Source organism: Neopelma chrysocephalum, unplaced genomic scaffold (genome assembly GCF_003984885.1).
Source record: "Neopelma chrysocephalum unplaced genomic scaffold, ASM398488v2 Primary Assembly neopelma1_98, whole genome shotgun sequence".
In the NCBI taxonomy this organism is placed as follows: domain Eukaryota; kingdom Metazoa; phylum Chordata; class Aves; order Passeriformes; family Pipridae; genus Neopelma; species Neopelma chrysocephalum.
This window is the reverse complement of record NW_020897761.1, coordinates 571,387-593,664: the sequence shown is the minus strand read 5'-3', so window position 1 is coordinate 593,664 and position 22,278 is coordinate 571,387. Positions and strand designations below refer to the sequence as shown.

At 43.9% G+C, this 22,278-nt stretch overlaps 1 protein-coding gene across 13 annotated transcripts in view; it reads right to left on the bottom strand.

The window, feature by feature from the left end:
- RABGAP1L (RAB GTPase activating protein 1 like) overlaps positions 1–22,278 on the bottom strand; it is a 224,857-nt gene that overhangs the window by 6,087 nt on the left and 196,492 nt on the right. For 11 of the 13 annotated variants that reach the window (XM_027694793.1, XM_027694796.1, XM_027694799.1 and 8 more), the window contains 6 exons: positions 12,136–12,228; positions 5,162–5,272; positions 2,741–2,845; positions 1,886–1,969; positions 1,322–1,393; positions 40–237 (listed from right to left, as the gene is read on the bottom strand). In XM_027694793.1, coding sequence (XP_027550594.1) covers positions 40–237; positions 1,322–1,393; positions 1,886–1,969; positions 2,741–2,845; positions 5,162–5,272; positions 12,136–12,228 — 663 coding nt within the window. Of the gene's footprint in view, positions 1–39; positions 238–1,321; positions 1,394–1,885; positions 1,970–2,740; positions 2,846–5,161; positions 5,273–7,523; positions 8,580–9,108; positions 11,858–12,135; positions 12,229–22,278 lie in introns of those variants that run through there. The other 2 variants (XM_027694806.1, XM_027694800.1) reach the window with 2 other exon arrangements.

Below are 22,278 nucleotides of genomic sequence, written 5' to 3'. Positions count from 1 at the left end.
GTCAATGTGACCACCCTGCTGTACTTGGATTCCACGTACCTGAATTTTGCACTTGGCTTCCACGAGCTGCAGTTTGGTCTGTGCAAGTTCCAGCTCCATCTCTCTCAGCTGCTTCTTCAGTGCATCCTTCTCATCATCTATTTCAATGCCTTTGTTGTCTGTGCTTACAGCAGGCACCTTCAGAGCCCCCTCCTTGCTGAAAATCTCACTGCAGTGTTTGCAGGCCATCACTTTACCCTGAAATACCCAGAAAGCCCTTTAATCCATGTTACAGGAGCTGCTGTGCTTCTTGGAAGAGCCTTTTTTGTGTCAGACTGCCTCAATCTCAAACTATCTAATACTGCAGTTTACCCATTTGGCATGAAAAGAAATTCAGAAGTTCACAAACAATTTCCAGGGTATGTTAACCAGTATAAAAATTCCTAAAATCCACCTACTACACTCTGTCTAAGCACAGAGACTTTGCTTCTATGTTAGAATTGCTCAAGCCCTCTTGCTACTAAAGCTTTGTAACATTTTGCAGTGAGTGTTTTGTCAGCACGATTCAGGAGAGTAAATTAAACTCTGAGCAGATTAAAAAGCTGGCCTGGCTCACACAAACAAAAACAGGGTATTGAGCTATTTCAGCAGATTATAGGAACATCAATCCTAGAATTATTTTATTTATGTTATTAGCAATAATGTTAAAAAGTCACTAAAAAGCAACAAATCCAGTTCAGGTTCAGTACTAAAGAAAAATCAAGAACCTACAGCAGAGGGAAAACAACTCTGCCTACTCAGCAGTGACAGAGCAGTGGGATGGAATTGTTACCTGATCAGGAAATGTTCACCTCTTATACAGATGTTCTTGGTAAGAGGTTTAGAGAAGGGAGACAAATGCTATGGAAATTCTGGGGATGGCCCAAGCTGTGCCATTTGATTCAATTACTTAAACCAATTCTGCTTAAATTACAGAAAATCAAATATAAACCTTGTCCAATCTGGCCAATTCCAACCCCTCCACTGTGCACACTGGAGAACCAACATGTTTGTTTTTTTTTTCTAGAGAGTCCTTTTTTCCCACCAGTTTATCAAAACATCCAAGTGAATACTCTTTTCTCTACATTTTTACAAGAAAAAGAAAAGCCAAGTATTACATGCATTTCAGTCTGAGAGTTTCACCCTCTCTGATGTAAGATAAAGAACTGTGAAAGGAAATAAACCCCTTCCTTGTTTAAATGTGCTGAAAAATGCATATGGGGCTTCTGAACTCTAAAGTTCAGTTAACATTTTGTTCTGTCTGTGTCCCGAAACATCCCGTATGCAGAGGCATCGTTCTCACCTTCACAACTTCCAGTTCATCTTTACTGGCTGCCTGTTGTTTTTCCAGCCTGGTACTCAGCTGGGAACAGATCTGGAACAGAGAAAGCAGCCTCTTATCTCAAGTTTACTGGACTAAAATAGAACCTGTGCTTTTTAACAACGATTTTTGTTAGAAAAAACATTACTTAAATTCTGCCTCACTCGGGTATGTGCCTCCCCCCTAACAAGTCCACTGCTGCTGATCATGATAAAAAACCAGCAGCCTTCAATACAGAACCTGAACACAGAGACCAGGACATTTTGTGGATGAATTGGTTTATGATGTTTTTACTGCCCTATGTCACAGGGTACAGAAGCATTCACCCAAAAGTACTAAAATTAGCTGAAAGACAGGTTATTCCTGATTGCCTAATTAGGAGACTATTAGGAAAACCACAAAAAGATTTATGACAAATTACAACGTTGCTCTCAGAGCCTGAGAGGTAGTGGAGCTTATTTAAAGGATGAGATCTGCAATGCTGAAAATTCAGCTCTCGGAACAGGCTGAAAGGAGAAATACAAGAAAGAGCCTCTGGAATGGTACCTGTTTATACTCTGCAATAATGGCTGTGGTTTTCTTGATCTCAGATTCTGCCTTCTCCAGCTGCTTCCTGAAGACTTCCTTCAGCTAGGAAGTGAAGGAGAGAAGTTCTCAATATGCATCATCAGATTGTTCTCTCTGTGTCTCACTGTGTTTACAGCAGCTGCTTCTCACCAAATTCCAGTGTCTGATTTACTCAATATAAAAATCCTTACTGTATCAGCGATAACCAAAAAGTCTATACTCTGGTCCTTTATCCCTGCTTAGAGAATTCTCCTGTAGCTTAATTCCCTTTCTCTGTGTTAAACGGTGGTACATTATGGTCCACAGGACACAAAATGGCAAAAATAAAAGTCGGGGTATCACTTTCGAAACATACACATTAAGCTATAGAGAATTACAAAGCTAAGACCGAATATTTTGCAAATGAGTATGAGGCCAGGTCTAGTCAGCAAAGTTCTCCCAGCCCTCATCCCTGTTCTGCTGTTGGTTCCAGCTTCAGGCAGGAACACTTTATTTCAGCAATCCAGCACCTGAATCCAGAACAGACTCTTACAAGGCAACAGCTCCTCATTTAAATAATTAAAAGAGGTCTGATCTCCTTAACTGCAACTGCTCACTGCCAGTGACAATGACTGTTAAATACTGGGAAGACGATAAGCTGTGGAAAATTAAACATTCAGAGCTCAAGTAAAGGAAAACACTGAAGAAAAAAATTACCCTGGCACTACAAACTTTTAATTGCAACTGCATTTTAAAGACAAAATCCCTTCTGCAGTTGCAACACATCCATACTTTTCTGCATATCCTCCTGCTTGCATCTCCTAGCTAAATGGGAAAAGCTGGAGAATGCCTTACCTGAGCAGTTTCCTCCTCCTGCTTCCGTTTCTCTTCCTCAGTCTCCACCAGCTTTTGTTTGGTCAGGAGAAGCTCCTTGTTCAAAACATCAGCTTTGTCTTCAGCCTAAAATCAGGGACACTGGTGTAAATCAGGTCTTACCTGGGCCAATACAAACACACTGGGATATACAGCTCAGAAATTCTGCAGATTCAGGTTCTGGGATTGCCTTTTCCTGCCCTGTGGAAACTGGGAAACTGTGCAAAAGGACCCTTTGGCCAAGTGTTTACCTATGCCCACATAGGCACAGATACTCTGTCCTAATGCAAACAATGATGTACAGAATATTTTTGTTGGCACCAATATTGATCTAAGTGAGGGCAGCATGATTTAGCTCCTGTGTAACTTCAGATAACTCATTCCATTTCTTTAATCTGTAAGCAGGGAAAACAGTTAACTGTAAAAAACTTTGGTGCCTGCACTGTACCCTACAAAGTGTTCAGGCAAAGACAAGTGTAGGACAAACAGGACCACCAGATAAATTGTTTATCAGTGCAAATAAGTATTACATGGAGAAGCTTGATACTGTGTGTGCACTAGGGAATAGGAATTTTCTCCTTTCTTGTAAGGGCCGAGCTTATGGTGACACATACTGGGAATGCTTTATTTTTGTGAGCGCTGTCCTCACCAGTCACCAGGAGAGAAATGTATTTCTCAATGTCTGGATATATTGTGTTGCCCTCCCCAGCTGGGAGACACACAGGGCACCTCACCACCCCTCCTGTTGAGTAACGAGGTGCAGGACAGGTAATAGTTGTGGTCAAATAATACTGAGTTTGCTGAAAATCCAAGAGGGAAAAGGGCATTGGAAACAACAAGTAACCGTACAGAACTTGTCTACAAGCTGCAGTTTGGTTTCCTACCACTGCTGGTGGTATCAGCTTATCTTTCTGCCACAGTGTTCATTATGAGGGTGTTAGTGGTGATTGTGGGCAGCAGAAGCAGCTCCACCAGGGCCACAACTGAAGGGATGGATTGAGGATCCCTGCATGGCTTAGTGAGTATAAGGCTGTACAGGAGAAAGGAAAACAAGCAGTGCAAGAACGGAAAATCGATGAGATTGACGTCTTAAAAGAAAAGAACTCAGGGATTACAAGGGTATCTTTGATGAAAGACCCGTTTTCTGATATGCTTTGAAGGGACTGCAAATCCTTCCTCCTTTTATGTGTGCATTCAGGTTTCTCCAAGCACCTGCAGTGGTGTTTGGTGTCCTGTCCTTGCAGATGAGGAGCGCGGTAGCACAAAGCTTTTCTTGCAGTGCCTGGGAATGAAGGCAGGGGGTGGGAAAACTTCATGGAGCCACTCTTGTCTACAGACAGACTGGGAAAGTGCAGGAGAGAAAGGAATTGGACTGGCACAGGGGTGTGCTTGGCAGCCTTGTTGTGACACTTGAGGAGAAAGAATCATGGGCAGCAGCAGACATAAAGCTGCTGCATGGACAGCTGGAATTCCCAGGAAGACAGAGCTCCTCAGCACATTGCTTTTGGCCTCCACACGAGCCTGCCTGCTCCATCATGCAGAGCACATCTCTGTGCTCACCCAGACAGCTCACAATTTTAGAATCCCATGGATCCAAATCAGCAGAGCCTAACTGTCCAGGATCTGCCTAAGCAGAAATACAGCTTGCACAACTGTGGTCAGTGATGTTTACAGTTCTGAGGTTAGATAAAGCAAGCCAAATACCTGTGGGAAATGCAACTGAGAGGCCCTTGCAGGCAAAGATTTTACATTATAAAAGGTACCACAGCAAGGGACTAATCACAAGATGTGGTGGAGTTTGGCCCTCCTTATTTAGTACCTTAACAACAGCTGTTACAGCATTTATCAATACCACATAAAACACCTCAGAAAGAGAGGGCTGAATGTGTAGTTCTCTGAAAACCATCTCTGAGGCAAAGGGCTCTGAATGCTGCTGCCCTCCACATTCCTGTCTTCACAGGGAACAAGAGCAGTTATCAACAAACACACAGGAGCCCTTCTAATTTTTGGTGCCCTGCAACTTCATTATCTCTGAGCTTTGTTGGCTGTACTAAAACTGCTGTGAAAAACAGATCCACGTAGACATTTTGCAAGGCAACTTCCCTTAAAACTAGTCTTTCAAGGAGTATGTGATGCCTTTTTCAAGGAAATTTACGTTCAGTGGTATCTGCCTAAAGGTTATGGCTTACATTTTCTAAGCAAACCCCAGCAGAGGAAGTACAGCCAGTGTTGGCCAGACACCACCGAATGTGGAAATCCAGCTGACTGCAACTGAGAGTGAGGCTGTCAGGAAAATAAAGGCACAAATAATTACACTTCTAATGCTGTGTTATACTCTCAGTGGAGCACAAAGCTGGGTTCCTAAAACTGGGTGTTGCCAAGCCTGATCTGTGTCCGCATTACCTGGTCCAGGTCATTCCGTAAGGCAATCTTGCTCGTGACAAGCTCATGGGCGAGGTCATCGTTCTCCTGCTCCAGCCTCATGCTTGCTTCTTGGAGCCTGCGGTTTTCCCTCTGCAGAAAGAAAGGAACAACCAGGAGAGGAAGTTAATCCTTATCAATATTGAAGAGCAAGAAACGAGGGTATTGTGTGCGTAAAACACCGAGAAGGCGAGAGTGCACATTCAGACAGGGCTGCTGCTCTGGGAAACAACAGTGAATTAAGCCAGCAGTGCAAATGCAGCTACTCCACTTACATCCCAATGGTCTGTGTCACCAAGTGACACACTGATTGTAGCGTTTCCCTGTCAAAAGTAAACACAGACCTCTCCACAAAAGCACTTGGTTTCTGCTTGCTCGTCATCTAAAGAAATTAGGCAGATAAAATCCCACCCAGCAGCAGTGAACAGGGACCAATTAAGAGTTACTCATAATGTTTCCAATCGGAAGTAGAAAGCTGTCCTGCTCCACTTTACAAAATTCTGCAGGGATCCATAAAAATAGTCCATTTGTAGATGATATAGTGCCAACTTCCCATCTCCTGCAGAACCAGCAGAGCACAGCATTTAGCCTGGAACCCCTACAGCTTGTATATCCTGTACTGCCATTTGTGCCCTCTGTAACTCACACCAATGACACCAGTGTGTGTTTTACAGGAAACCTGCTGAGCCACAGTGCCAGGGGGGAGAGGGGAGTTCACCCCTGAGCACAGGCCCAGGACCTGCCAGTGGGCAATGAGAGGAACACCAAATGGAGAACTCCAGGCCCTCGCTGCACTGCCCTCCCTGCCCACTCCACACAGGCAGAAACGACTCCATGGAGCACTAACCACCGAAGGGAGGTGCACAGGAGAATGATATTTCATAATAATGAGAATAATAATTCATGTGTTTTAAAAATCAGTCTCAGTGACTGTTCTACAGCTGAGAAACAACCATATTCAAAAGATGCTTGTGGGTCAGTGAACTCCCAGGGGTCCAACACCAAATACTAATCCTCATCTTCAGAACAACACAGCCAGGTGGGACAGACAGAGGTGCCCTCCTCAAATGGATTTTAAGAGAGGAAAAAACGATGCTGGCCTTCAGTCACAAAATGGCTGTGTATCTTTCATACCAAAACAGGCTGCAAAGGGAATCTGTGCACTATGGAAATTCAAGGGAAAACACCACATTCATATGGAAACTCGTAGGTGGAGGAACAGCAACCTACATGTGGAGATTTCAAAAAGGACCTCTTCTCACTTGAAAGGTAAGTTATGTTCTCCAAGACAAAACAGTAAGTCAGTATACATCAGCACTTAAGACAGAAACATTTCCAAGAGTTGTTCAGTGAACACATTCCTACAAAATGTGATTTCTTGCATAAGCACATTATTCACCTGTTTTCACTTCCTCCTGCCTACCAGCTATGCTTAGATATTTTTTTCCCTCCAAAATCACCACCATGAAACTGCAATTTTCATTTCTGTTGCAAGCAGATTTTGCGTGCTCGGCTTAAACAAAAACAGGACAAGTAGAGCTCTAAGAGGATGCTTAAAGAGGTCTCTTCTGTGTGGGAACTTCCTCTGTGGCAGGAAGCAGAACTTCTACAAATTCTCTCTCCTTAATGTGACCCTATTGTGCAACTAGACCAGGCACTGCCCTGTACAGGAAAGTAAGTTTGTTTCCCTTCCAAAAGATCATACTTTGAATAACTTGTTTTGTACAGAAACTCTAAGTAAAATGCTTTTGTCTTAGCACAGTTAAGATAATCACTGCTAAAAGACACACAGCTTTGGGGATTGTTCTTATTTTAATTGCACTGTAGCCTGTATGGGACAGGGAATTTTTAAAAGTAAAATTCTTCTCTAAGGATAATATAAACTTTAAAGCATAAAACCAAATTGCAGTCAATTGTCGTCATCATCTCTAACGTCTTTTTTCCTGTATTTTATTCAGACCACCTTAGAAATGTTGACTTTTATAGACACAGCTCTGCCAGCAGGCAGCTGCCAGACCTGGCTTCACACAAAACCTGGGAGCAGATCAGGACAGTACTGCTGCCAGGTGCTGCAGCACCGGTACCTTTCCGGAGGGATGTTGCTTAGAAGGAGAAAGCAGCAAATTCTTAAGACTTTCACAAAATAACCCAGTTGGCTTTAACATTTCTTCTATGCCTTTGCCAAAAGCTTCAGTGTCTGCAAAGCAAGCTGCAGTGTGAAGTTGAGAGTTCCTGCTTTGCATTGGCAGACAAGTGTGTAAGCAAGCTCCGTGCTGGAAATGCGCTATCCTCCTCTTAAACAAGAACGTACATGGCACGTTGGGATAAGGCAAAGATCTCTTACCTTGGGCATCCGGTCAATTGCTAAGAGATGTTTTTAGCCCATTCACCATACTCTTAGTCCAGCTGAGAGCCTCTCACAGGGCCACCTTTACTCTCCCTCCACCCAGGGCAGAATGCCCGATGAGATGGTTTGTCTTTTCCAGCTCCTCCCCCCTAGATCTAGCAGTGAAAAACTGCCTCCTTCCTCAGGAGGAAACTCTTAGTCTGCTTAACTCTAAATAAAACCTAACGTGACACAGTAAAGACAGAAATAGCAAATAGTGCTTTTCATGTGTAGCAAACTATTTCCAATGGCTCTGAAATATTTACAGGGTTTTATGAAATACGCTCGCAGTGACAAGAAGTTCAACAGATGGAGCTGGTTCGTTACAGCAGGACTCACATCCCAGGCAGCATTTTGTAACCTGGCATCAGCCAACCAGTCAGACCTGCTAGCTGTCCCTGGTGTAAACAGACAGCTTCCTGCCCTTCTCTCCACACCACTAAATTACTGACTATGACAACCATTTCCTTCTCCTCGGCATTGCTCGGTTTCTACAATCCATAAAGTAAGAGATCTCTCTTTCCCAAATTCCTCCTTCTGCTTACAAAAGGCGGCTGGTGAGCTCTAGTTAACTGTTAAAAGGAGGATACTGCATTTCCAAAAAGGACAAACACCGCTGATACACACAAACACAAATAAACTTACCTCCTGCAAAGTCACAGACCAAACACTGCTTTCAACCATTGGTGTAAAGACAGTTGAAACAGGATATAAAATAATTTTTAACACCACCACCACCAACAAAAAATTTGCTGATTCTTCAGTGGGTTTTTGGTTCTGAGTTTTAGAGAGGATATACTCCAGCTCCCATCACACGCAGGATGGAAAGAAGAAGGCCAACTTGAAAGCAAGGCTCAGCTCAGGAAGACTTGAAAGGCTGAACTCCACCCTCTGCTCCCTTCCAGCCTGCACCAAGGAGCAGTTCCTGAGGAGAATAGTAGTGATGATGCATCCTCTCTGAGCTGCATTCAAGTGGGGTGGAACGAGTCACCAACCTCCTTAAGCAATTCCGCTTCTGATGAGCAACACCCTGCGCTGGGTTTGGCTGGAGTAGAATTAATGTTCTTCACAGCGGCTGGCATGGCCGTGCTTTGGATTTGTGCTGGAAACAGTGTGGATGGGATAGAGATGGTTTTGTTATTGCTGAGCAGGGCTTGCACAGAGTCAAGGCCTTTTCTACTTCTGATACCTCCCCATCAGCTTCTTCATAAGCCCAATGGAAAGGGCTCTTGATTGTGGAGGAGCTCTGAAGGAAAACCCTTTGAACCTCCATCTAGAAACCCAAAAGGCTTTAACAACAAACCATCCAGGAAATCCTGCCATGGGAAGCAACATAGAGGCTCCTGGAGGTGGCTGTGTTTTCCATTTGGTGACTCTGGAGAAGCATCCCCCAAACTGCCTCAGCACATTTGGTTTTTTAGAAACCACAGACAATGTCCCACACATCAAGAATCATCATGTTTTTCCTCATGATGTTAACATTCAGTTACCATGACTGAATGAAAATGAGCAATGTATTAATTTTTGCTTCCACACAAAAGGCTATTATGTCCAAATTACACATTTATTCAGACACACAACTTCTCTGTTGCACAACGAGGTCCACAGAGGAAAAGGCAGAACAGAACAGCAGGGTCTGCTTGCGAAACACCAGCCCTTCTTCTCTTTATTTTAAATCAAGCTCAATTCTGGAAATTTCTCATCAAGTGAACCCAAACCCTGTTACATGAGGTGTTCTCAAACACAGAACCCCCCCCCATAATATTTAGAAAAATATCAATCTAAACTATATTACTACTTTTTCTCTACATACAACTCACTTTTCTTCCTGGCTTCTGTAGGCAATTTGTAATTTATTTTAACCAAAAGTCACGAAATTCAGTGACAAACAGCAATTCAGAACATATTTCCCTTTTGCACCTTTTAAAAATCTGACAAAAATGTGATAATTTGTTAAAAGCAATGGAAAATAAAGTGAAAAAATGTCCATAAAAACACATCTTTTCCTAAATAATACTTGTAAATACATCAGGAAACAAACACCAAAAACAACACACTCTTTAATACTGTTCTTTTGGTAAGTCAAATCACAATCAACCTGTAAAATCCAAGCTGGGCAGGAACTCTTGTGTGTGTAACAGCTCATGGGAGCACATGAATTGAACATGTGGAGCAAACCTGACTGGTTACTGGTGGGCCCAGTGCTGCAAACCCAGCCCATCTCCCTCTCTCCACAGACCATCATTTCCTCATTTCCTCCCAGGGCAGGGCCACAGGGGGTGTCTTACTCAGACATCCTCCACCACTGCAGCTCAGGGCCTGTGCCTCTGCAGTCCTGACAAACCTCTGCTGGCAATAAAAACTGTGACACGCTGCAAACAGCAAACACTCTAAAAACTACAGCTAAAAAGTATCAACAGACTGAGAGCTCGTTTCTTTCTTGAGGAATATTCTGCAGGGATCTCCACTCCAGTGATCCCATCCATGAAACGTCCTTCCTCTTCCTGGGCAGCAAACCAAAACTTTGTTTTGTTCTGGGAAGAGAAACTGTGAAACTTCCAAGGCTGCAGGGCTGTGGGGCGCAGCCCACACAGAGGGAGCTGAGAGCAGGGCTGTGCTCAGAGGCAGGGCTTTTGTCCTCTCCCAAACCAAGCCCAGCGCTGGTGCTGCCCCACTGAAATGCACCTCTGACCACACCACATGGGCTGCAGAGCACTGACTGAAAGGACAAGGAAAAAGCAAGGCTGGCTCTCCACCTGCTGCCTGTGAGGTGTTTCTTGATGCCCTTCAGAAACACTCCTGACATGTCAATTCCTACCAACAGGAATAAAACCTTAACAAGCAAGACAAGGAACAAAGAACACTTATAAGCATTTTTCCATGGCACCCATCAACTGAAGAATGTGCCTGAACTTTGAACTCATCTAACCAGTTATGGGGACTCTCTAATCAAAGCATTGCTAAGAGGATCAGACCCAATCCAGCTTAATAAAAAAATCCACGTTGAGTTTCAGAAGCACAAGCCAAAACCCTGGGCTGTGATCTTGACTGTGACAGTGACTCACATCAACAGGGGCCCAGGAGTCGCTTTCTATATCCTCTTTTGCAGCTTGGGATAATGTTCTTCACCGTCCATCGCCCATGATTAACTAGTTAATGTGCTTCCACAGAGCTTTAAAGAACCTTGTTTTGTAAGCATTATTTTAATTCCACAGTACTATAAGTGAACCACCGAAAAAAACCTTAGAAGTTTATCAGCAGCAAGTTGTGTTTTTCCTAAATAGGTTAAACTTGCTATAGGTTCTTGGCTGCTTCAGCAGTCCCAAGTCTCACAAACAATAAAATCTACACTCTTTGACAGCAAAACAACTACACTTAAAATATAATTTTTCACAGATAAATGCTTTTTAAAAAAGGAGTGAGTTTGACTTTCTCTGTACCTGTAAGTCTACCTTGCCACATTTATGAATTAAGGCACAGTCTCTCACTACAGATTTCCATACTTTGGTTTTCTGAAAACGTTGCACTTTCCTTACATTCACAGACCACTGGAATAAGATTATTGACCACTCCACACTCCTGGCAGGCTCTGTACCAGCTGCAACGTCACTGAACACACTAAGGCACAATGAGGAACAGCAGGCAAACAGCACAGGGATATGTAAGCAATGTCAGTTCCCAGGCATCCTGGGCAGTGGGCAATAAAGTGCTTCATCTCTGGCAGCTTCACCTGGAGAAAACTGCATTGTTCAAACTGGGGTGAGCAACGACCAGATCCCAAACACTCAGTGAAGTCTGTGCCCAGGGGCAGAGCCTCCAGCACACAGAACCTATGGCAAAGGAGCACAGCTGTGACAATGGGAGCAAATTCACTGGCGAGATAAGCAAAGCTAATCCAAAATTTAAAAACTATTCTCTTCTGGTGAACTACTGAGCTATCATTATTACCAACTGAACCTTTATTTCTCTGCTGCCCTAAAGCAGGATATCCATCACTGCTAATTCTATTGCAGCAGTGCCAGGGACCCCCGGGTCCCACCGTACCAGGCATTATCTTAACAAAAAACTACTAACACTTGGTATAAACAGGAATGAACAACAAGGATCACATCAGCCAAGGAAGAGTTCATCTTCCAAAGTCTCTGAGGATGCCACTGCACATAGCTTGCGCTAGAACAACGTGTATTTTCTCCTTTCTGTGTCTGTAGCTGAGAATCCCCCTTTGTTTCTGCGGCTCATGAAGATCTCCCATAAAAGTGCAACAGCAGGAGAGTTACCTACAAACATATAAACTGAAAGAAGAAAAATATTATATGTGGCTACTTGCAGATGTCTTGAGAGTTACAAATTGTGATTGAAATATTCCTGGGAAAGAACTACTAAGTTCAAGTGTTCAAAGTGCCTGTTCAAGAAAGGGGCTGAGTTTCACCTGGCACTGCACTTCCCTAAGGTCTGCACCAGCACATCCCAGGGAGGTGAGTGTGGTACACACACCTCTGCTTAGCCGCTGGAACCGGGTCACTCCCATGGGATCTGCCAGTGGAACAGGTTCCTGTATAGCATCTCCTACCTTATATCTGTCCATAGGATCTTCCTGCTGCAGCTGACTCTCTCGCATGGTTTGGTACTCTCTCTCATATTTCTTCAGCTTTTTCGTTGGCACCTGTGGAATAGATTTGGGAAACGTGCATTTAGAGATTAGAGGAACACCGGAAAGGCTGTCTGAAAGCTCTCCTTGCAAACAGGAAACTGAGGAAGTGATGGAAAGCTGCTGCTGAATAAAAGTCTCTCCCCACTGCCCCCCCTTCCCTACTCAGCAAACCGTGTCAAACACTTACCAATACAGCTCACATCGACAGAAATCTTTCTGTGCCCGCTGCTGCTGATTATTCAAACATTTAAAGGGAAACAAGAGCAAAGTACAGACATTTTAGGAAGAGTAAAAAGAAAAAAAAAGAAGAGCATGAACAACAGGGGTGGGAGAACAGGGAAGAAGAAAACACTTTGATATGTATGATTCACCAAAACAATGCCTTAGCAAGACAACTGTTACAAGTGAGAGGAGAATAAAGGAGTGCTCATACAAAAGGACTGGACAATTCCCTGGGGGAGATCAGAGTAATGGTTTTTATTGCTGGAGAGTATTAATGTCTAAATTACAGCCTGTGACCAATGCCCTCATGGAGTCTGGCATCAGAGCCCTCCTGGGCACAGGTGGAGACACTGCAGTGCAGAGAAACCACAAACAAATTCAGTGAACAGCCATGCAGAAAGGTCAAATCCCAGGCTGCTTCGTCCTGGGAAAACACCACTTCCACTTCACGCATGGCACAGAGAGAAACCTGTGTTCTTTTAAGCAGGGCATGGGGATCCTCTGCTTTCACATCAGCTGGGTAGGCAGAGCTCTATGAGCAATCCATCTCTGCCTGGAGACCTTTGACAGCATTACTTGGAACACCTGCTGGCAGCGGGAGAGATCCCTAACACCATGTAGCACCAGGACTGTGAGCACAGGCTTTCCCTGGATCTGTTATGCAGTTATCTGTTCCTCTTGCCTGTATGGATTGTGTTTAGCTGCCTCCTGGTGTGAGGACATGCCACTGTCACCTTCCCTTAGGGCAAAAAATGCCAGTGAGCAGAGATAGGATTTGGCGTTGTTTTTCCCTTTCCTGGGGAAGGGGAATACCTCCTTGCTCTGCAGCGCAGGGAGGGACCAAAGCAAGTGCTTGGTGTTGCTGCAGAGGGAGGTACAGGTATCAAATGTGAAACCTGTAATCTGCAAAGCACAGTGCACAGGGAGCACTAATTAAAGCAGCACCAATTCCCACAATTACTGATGGAATCTGAAAGCAAAGAGAAGAGGGCAGAGATAAAAACATGAAGCACTTTGGGCAAACATACAAGAAAATTCCACTTCATAGTGCAAAACACCATGGAGTGAAAATGACCAAATCAGAGATGCTTTTATACATTTCAGCTGAACAACACTCCCAACTCAACCCCAGCCAGTTTTGTTTCAGCTGCAACCTGGAACTGTTGAGGCTACTTTAATAGTCAGGGATAAGGAATCATTTCACAGTAGTGTTCTAAATGAAGCAAACCCATCACACATCTGAAGCCTGATCCATCCCTTCCTTCCACCAGGGTTACTTGGCTCTCATTCAGAGAAGCAGATCAAGGCTCCCGGGCTGGGGTGTTCTGAGGACACCCTCCAAACCCAGTTCTCCGGTGCTTCTGTGCAGTTTTGTGCTCCAATATACAACCAGCAGGAAATAAAGAGAAATACAAGGGAGACATTGTGGAGCAGCACGGCCAAAAGGCACAACACAGGTGTAACTTAGAAGATGAGCTGTTCAATCAAAGATTTTCCTGATTCTTGATGCTTTTCATTGAAACCTTTAAAGTGCATGTAAGAACTAAGTCTCACTACAGAGGGAGAGAAACAAGCCTCCCATCCACGCAGCCACACGAATGCTTCAGTAAATCCCATCGTCTTTAGGGATAGGAGATGTAAGACAGATTTTTTTGTGTGCAAATAGGAGAAAGAATGTAAAGCAAAGGTAAAAACTGCACACTCACAACCCTTTACCCCCCATGGTTCAGTGAGCAGTGCTGCTCACCTCAGCCTGGCCCTGGGTGGTGGGGACTGCCTCCAGTGACCCTCCAACAGCCTCACCTTTACAGCTGCCTGGAGCAGCACTCCCTTTGCACTTCAGCTGCCAGACCTGCTTAAATTGCTTGTGAACAAAAATCCTGCTTCTCTCCATACTCTAGAAGATACAGACAAAATACAGCCAAAAGTAATGATGTGAGTAAATCACTTACCAAGAGAGTGAATGGGACATAAAGCAGCACTATGCCACAGCTGCCCCTCACCAACTGAGCCTGTGCACCGAGAGGTCACTGCTGCTTCTCACTGACACAACCCCTCACACTCAGCAGCCAGTGGCCTGCAGCTCTTCCAGCACCTTTTTAAATGTTAACTTTTTACCCTGTCAGAGAACAGCCTTATTTCTCTGGCTTCACCTTGTATTCTCTTCCAAGATGAGGCAGCATTTAACTCACACAGAGTCTATCTGGCACTCAATAATCTGCCTCAACAACACCATAAATTGATATGAACAGGTCACATCCCAAACTGTGTGATGAGCACTGGAGAACAAGCCTCAGCTGCTTCATTTAACTCTGCTCCCCATTGTTTTTGCCTGTTTCCACTCAAAAACAACTCACAACCACTTCTTAATGCTTGGTAATTCATCCCAACAACCATTCTTATCCATATGGTCTCCTTTATTTTCTTATCTTTTAATTCACAGCCTGAGTAGGACCATAACAATGGTGCTCTGGGGCTGTGTGGGGGATCAGCTCCCTCTTTCACCCCTGCAGGAGCCACCCATGGCCCTGGCCTGGGCTGAGGAGAGGCCCACGTGCCTGGCACACTCTCCAGGCAAACAGCACAGCAAGCTTTCTTAGGAATACTGACAGTAAATGATACCTGAAACCGGGATCAGATCAGGAAAAGTGTAAGCATCAGGTCTGACACACAAAACAGCTTCCATGCTCCTTGAAAGAATATGGGGACTGATGCATGCTAGCAGCTATTTATGCTACAACCTTGTCTTAACTGGGAAGTAGTACCTAAATACAGTGAAAGTCTATCTTAGGGGCTGGGGGGAGAAATTCCTATTAGAAACCAGCCCACACTAATCCACTTATCTCATAAGACAGAAACTGGAACAGGTATGCTTAAGAACTTTGGCAGGGACTGTGCTTCACTGTTATTGTCTATTCAGCCACATTACTCAGAGGAGTTTGATAATTTATTACAGCACTTTCTTCTTCTGAGTATACACTAATAAATGGAAAAAAAATATTTAAAAGCCCATTTCCATATTCCTCAATTTAATTCCCCGGAACAGTTTGTGAATTCAACAAGGGATTTCTCAGTAAGCCCTTTCATAAGTAAGTGCATAGTGCTAGCTATGCTTGTCTTCATGGACTGATCCTGAACAAAGTGCTCATAAATTCCCTGTAAAAGCTTCTGCAATATTGATTTTTTTTCTTTCTTCAGCACCATGGGGTATATTGGCTCAAACTGATGGTTATCAAATTTAGGAGACTCTTATGGTTTATAAATATTGCTCATCTGTTTATCTCAATATCTTATCTCACTGCCTCATTTTATTTTTATTGTCTTCAAGCATAAAATCGCGTTACGACGAGTTGTACGTGGGGAAAGAGCCATGCAGAGCATCCTAATAAAACATCCACGCAGGAGAACTGAACGAGCAGAACCTCCTTCTGAAAAACCCGAAGGCACCGAACGCTCCAAGGACTCACTGCAGTGAGGTGAGAAACAAAAATACTTTGTCTTTAGCTACCTCTGCTCAGACAAGGCTGGAAGGATTTGCTTCACCTCCTCAGGCACCCCTGGGCACGGGCAGCGTGCTGAGCATCGGCGTCCGCTCTGCTCCAGGAGCCCTTCCCCTCACTCCATGATTCCTTTGGCTGTTTACAGGCAGCTCAGCCTGACCCTGCTGGATTCATAAATCACACACCTCTGACTCCTTCCTCCCAAATGCTTTATTGCTCCAGTGCAGCCCCAGCGCTCGGAGGAGGCAGTTATCATTATGTTCATTTGACAGCCAAGGAAATGGAAGCAGAGTTGTAAAGTGATTTCCTGAACATACTGCAGACAGCCAGAGGCTGATCCAGACAGTGAAATCCTATTACCTGATTTCTGATTTCCAGCACCGCCACAATGCCAGACTGAGCAGGGTCTCTCTTTCCCAGCTTCCCACTTCTTTTCTCTATCTAGCACAGCACAAACACTTCAAAAGCACATTGTCCCACCACACTAACAACAAAGCCAATATTCTGTGATCTCTCCACTCTTGACATTTTTTCCTCTCTAGTTCTTGCCTCAATGTGGAAGAAAAAAAAAAGGAAAGAAAAAAGCAATTAAGAAAGTGTGCAGTGCTTTCCTTTCTCGTTCCTTGAAGCAGGTGATGTAATTTTCTGTTTCACTGGTGATGGATTTGCTTGGTATTTCAAGCTGAGGTGAGGGTCTTGTGCCCCTCCAAAAGCAGATTACTGACAAAAAAATTCCCATCACACACACTGTCTTAGTTCACACTCAAATTGTACCAATTTGTTCTAGTTAATACTTCATATTTAAAATACAACTATATCAGGTTCAAGGAAGGAAACAGCTCTATTTTAAGAAATACAGCTCTATTTAAACACTTGATTAGGCCAAATGAAGGCTTTAATGTAACAGTTATAGATGGAGAAACTGATTCAGTGCTCTTCTGGTCTGTGCAGTCATTGCTATGGATAACTCTGTTTTGTCCTTTCCTTGAAATGTGGCTGTCAAAAGTATCCTGCCACATCTGTCACTGGGAATAAGACTCAGAAGTAGATAAGTCAGTCCTTTTTCTTTTGGGAGGATGCAGCTACCAAAAAGAAAGAACAAACCCCACAGTACATGTTGACACAACAGTCTTGTCTCTTGGATTAGTCTTTAAAGGGGGTCAGTGAGATGTCATATTTGGCTATTATGCAATACAATGTGAACAACTGGATCTCCAAGGAGATCTTAGCCACAAGCACGAAATCTGAGAGGAAAGAGGGCAAATCATTATTTCTCACAAAATTCTTTGTGCTGGGTAGTCTGCAAAGGAGAGTCACAGGATGGAGCACAGCTTGAAGAATTCCTGTTTCTCCTTTTGACACCGTGCAGGGAAGGGCTCACTGACACCAGGCTGGTTCACCACAGGTTTGAAACGCAGTGGAAGAGCCCCATCAGTGTTTCATCACACTACAGCATCACATTCACACACCCCCAGTCCACCCCACGCCATAAAGTTCATTCAACACCATCTCACCCCTGGGTTTGGGGTGCAACAAAAGCCCCGACTGTCAGATGCTGTTTTACCATCTAAGCTGTAAGGAGGGAGATGTTCCCTGAAATGCCTTGGAAGCCTAAGCTGTGCTGGAGAGATCTCCTGCTGAACCTGTGGCTGTCTGAGTGCTGCTGCAGAACAGCATCTCTCCACCTCGTGTTTGGAAACAGAACTGGCAGAAATGCTCTTTTTACATCAGGGAAGCAACTCCACCCTGGCACACCTGAGAGTATCCCTTCCTTCCAGGGGGAGAGTTTCCTTCCTTCTGCAAGCCAGCTCTGTAGGTTTAACAATTCCTGAAGAGAGTCTTTGGGACAACACAAATCCAACCTGAAAGCTGGCTGGAGGCAAAGGAAACCAGCTTTGCCATGGATTTTTATTTCTATTTAATTCTTCCATATCAGTTCATTACGAAAATATCTCAGTTGCAAATGAGACACCCACAGAAATTTATAAAAACAAGGGAAAGGCAGGTTGCAAAATGTACTGAGCACCTGCACCATTTCCTGTGATTCAGAAGTGCACTGGCAGAGTCAGTGACGCTGGATCATTTCCAACACCAGATCCTTTTGTCAGATTTTAATCTCTACGATGTATTTCCATTCACCTAAACCCGCTGAAACAGGCATAACACGTTATTCTTCCCTAGCCCTGCTGTTTAAATGTCTGCTTAGTTAGGCTCAGTTAGCAAAACAGTTAAGTTCCAAGGGTAAGCTGAGACCAGGAGATATTCAGGAAGCACCATTGTACAGCGATCCTGCAGTAACACAGGGAAAGAGAATGGAATCTGGATTCCCTGAACTGTAACTCCAAACACTGATGTGCACTTTGACCACAGTGCTTGTGTTTGAGAGGCTGCAGGGACACCTGCAGCTAAAAATAAGGGTCAAGGAAAAGACGTTCTGCCTGTGGCAGAGATGTCTCAAAAATGTTCCTTTTCAGATCCCCAAACTGCCTTTCTGCATTCAAAAATTCACTTTCACTTTGAGATACAGAGGGTTTATTATCCACTTCGAGTCTATTTGTTTTAGCAAGGAAGAGACACCCTGAGTGGCTGAAAAGCAGTGCTTGGAAATGGCCGATTACCTTCTGTACTTGCAGCTGATGTCTCGCAGCTCCTCTAGACACGGGAGCTTCCTCTCACATACAGATAAGGGCTGCAGCACAGACACACACTGGGAAGGAACAGCCAGCTCCACTCTGCCAGCCAGCACACGCTCTGCATTTCAACAGCTCTGGGCAACAGCAGCACTGTGCTGAAGGGTACCACCATCAGAAACATTCTGGGTGGAAAATACCTGTGTGCAGGTCATTTTTGTTAGGCAACATAACTTAATGCCTGAACAATGAGATCTCTGCTACCAAAGACTGTCCAGGCTAAATGAAACCACCTGTATATCCCCCCCAGCCACAATGAGGATCAGATAAACGGGGCAGTGACACTGCCCAGCCCTGCTCTGGGTAACACAGTTCCTGTGGGCAGCAGCGGTTTTTCCAGCACAGAATTTATTCAGTGGTTTGTTCCTCACAACATAACAGCTCCAAGAGGTTCTGTGCGTCTCACATACACACATTCTGACACACAGCATTTGGTGCTGAAGGTTTTCTGTGTCTCCTTGGTGACTGTGCAAAATTCAAGGTGCACATCATTCACTCTGATTTTGATCTAACCCATACCCACAACAGTTTCAGAGCTTGGCTTGCATTCCTCAGCACATCACAGCAAGAGAAGAGAAGGGCAAGCAGGAAGACAAGCACAGCCTTCACCACCATCCCCGTGACAACAGGAGCAGACATTCAGGACAAAGTCCCCAGGGATTTTCTTGCATCACTTAGCAGAGAAACAGCCTCTCCCAGCTACACAGTGTTAGGGTTTGCGTCCAGTCTTGGTTACGCCGGAACTACCATAGACCTGTCTCACAATTGCCAACACAAGGCCAGCAACTGATTGGTAACCAGGTTCAAACTATTGGTTTACCAAGGCTGTAAAACCTGTCACATTCAACATTTTTAGTCCACAGCTTTCAGCTAATAAACCTCTGGCTCGATATGTCATCCAAACCCTGCCACAAGGCTGGTGAAACCAGCTGTCTGCCAGACTAGATTCCAGCTCTTCTGAGCAATCAAGCCATGTCTTGTCCCTGTCACACTCTGTGCCCAGCATGAAAAATCATCTCCTTCCTGAGATGGAGGATGGGGGCTAGATCACAACTCTGAACCATATGCCAGGTAAGCAAAGAACCTCACATTCTTTCAACCCATGTCCTCTGTGTTCATATTGTTTTAGATTAACTCCGTGCCACAGTATCAGTAAAACTATAATGTTGTCAGACTTCACATCTGCGTCTTTAAAATCAGCGCTGGGTTTCTCTGATGTGTGGGGAGGTCCTTGATGCTCAAACACCTTTCATTACTTTTATCAATATTTCAAACCTACATCAAGAGCAATTACTTTTTAGTGCATTACTCCACTAGCAGAAAATAGATAGCTTTTCTATATTAAAGCTGATCCATTATGGACCTGTTGGAGCAGGTCCAGAGGAGGCCATGAAATTGCTCTGAGGACTGGAGCTGCTCTGCCATGGAGACAGGCTGGGAGAGCTGGGATTGTTCAGCCTGGAGAAGAGAAGGCTCCAGGGAGAACTTAGAGCCCCTTCCAGTGCCTAAAGGGGCTGCAAGAGATCTCAAGAGAGACTGGAAAGGAATAGGACAAAGGGGAATAGCTTCCCACGGACAGAGGGCAGGGTTAGAATGGGATGGACTTTGCGGTCACTGAAACCCGAACCATTCTGTCATTCTGTGATTCTAAACTTACACTCAGGGCTCCACAGTCCCTTCTGTATAGTTATATCTATACTTTTATCTGGATTTCAGCAACTAACACAACTTTTACCACATCCTCTAAAAAGCCTTGGCTTTTTCTGCTTGCCCAGCTCTATCAACAAAACTGCTAAAACCCTAAAAAAACATTCTCTTAAGCTGCACATTAAATAATAAGCATTTTGAAAATACCAGTGGGACAGTGCCCAACTCCAAGGTACCAGAAAGGCTCACTGAAGCATGGCACAGTGTTTTAGTGCAACAACTAATCCGTGCTCTGCTCTGTTATCTCTCTAATCCTTCATCTGCTGAGCCAGTTCCCTCCATTCCTTGAACAAATCCAGGTTCGGCCTTATTTGCACTGTTCATCCATTTGAGTGTTGCCTCTGGAAGTTCAGCCTGAGTGTGGACAATCTGTGTGCTCATTCTTACCTACACACTTGGCTTCTGTGGTCTCCAAGGTAATGGACAAATAAATATGGCATCTTACTGGTACCTTGATATTGAAACTCGGGGTTACTTTGGCAACTCTACCTTGGAGCAAAAGCACAACACCCTGAGCGTTGTCTTGGCACAGCTTAACACTCTGCTCCAAAACAAACCATCTGGATTGTTCTGGAAACCCACAGCTTTACAAGATCAGCATCACCAGCATTCCAGTCAGCAGAGGAGGCTGTTTGTTGGTGAGCTCATGTTGACACAGGTAGAAGGAAGCAACAAAGAAAAAAAAAATGTGTGTATTAAACAGTGCCTGAAAGCACAAGCTCAACAAGGTAAAAACCACTGAAATACATTTTCCAACTTCAGCACACAAATTCTTCTGATAATTGGGTTCAAAAAGAATGAAAACAATTGTAGACAATGAAGACAATGTTTGTAACTAACACATTCACCTGCATCTTCTAGGAATCAAGAAACTGGACTTCTATAAAGACATAAGCTGCCTTTTTATTTAGTTTCAGTACTCCTTTCAAAGTCCATGAATGTACTGGCCATATATGACCAATAATGTCTAGAAACTTATTTCAAGTTTCTTCTCCCAAATGGGCTTGTAATGGTGACAGAAACAGAAGGTGAGTTTCTCAAGTGCCCAGAAAAACTCGATTTTCCTGAAATTCCTTTTAAGAAGAAATTGAGGAAGCTCCAAAATGTCCTTCTTTTGAATGTTTCAATATTCTGTTCTTATTTAAAAATGTCTATTTGAGACATTGATTTATTTAATAATTCTTTCTTGAGCCAATGACAATAAAGAGGCAGCAAGAAGAAATGCTTTCAGATGCAAATAAAAAAATAAAATCATCAGGAAATAATATAGGGTATTAATTAGGAACAAATAAAGCAGTAATTAAAACTAAATGCAGAAGAAAAAAAAAGTTCTAATTCTTTCTTGAGTTCCATTAGGCTGGATGAGATTATAAGCATATGGAAAAGAAGAAGATCCCTAAGTGTTGCTCATATGCATTAATAATTAGAGCTCAAAAGTAGTTATGATTCAGATGAGTCATTATTGTCCAGAGAACAGCTCAGCTCTGTCGGAAATCAGGCTGCAAGTTTTTATGCAGAGCACAAGCACAGAAATAGCAGACAAGATCTCTGGTCCACTCATGTTTGTTTTTAGTAAATCCTTAAAACAGCAGAGACTCCCTCAGAGCAGAAGAGCACCCTGCAGTGCCAACATTTAGGCTCCACCAATCAACCCATCTGGTTGATTTGGTTGGTGAGCTGAGACCAGGAACCCGCACAAATGCTCTGCAGAGCTGATAAGGATCCAGCTGATAAACTGGTTCCACACCAGCATCATTTTATAACCTGCAGGTCCCATTTTATTCCTTATCTACAGGTCTGATTAATAAAAGTAGCTTTACAGTTATAAGAGTCTTCTCTAGCACTGGTTTCACTGCCATATGAGAGATTTATTTTCTTAAAACCCAACTTCCCCCCCCAGGAGTATCTGACAGCCACAAACATGAATTAAAAAGCTCAGGAAA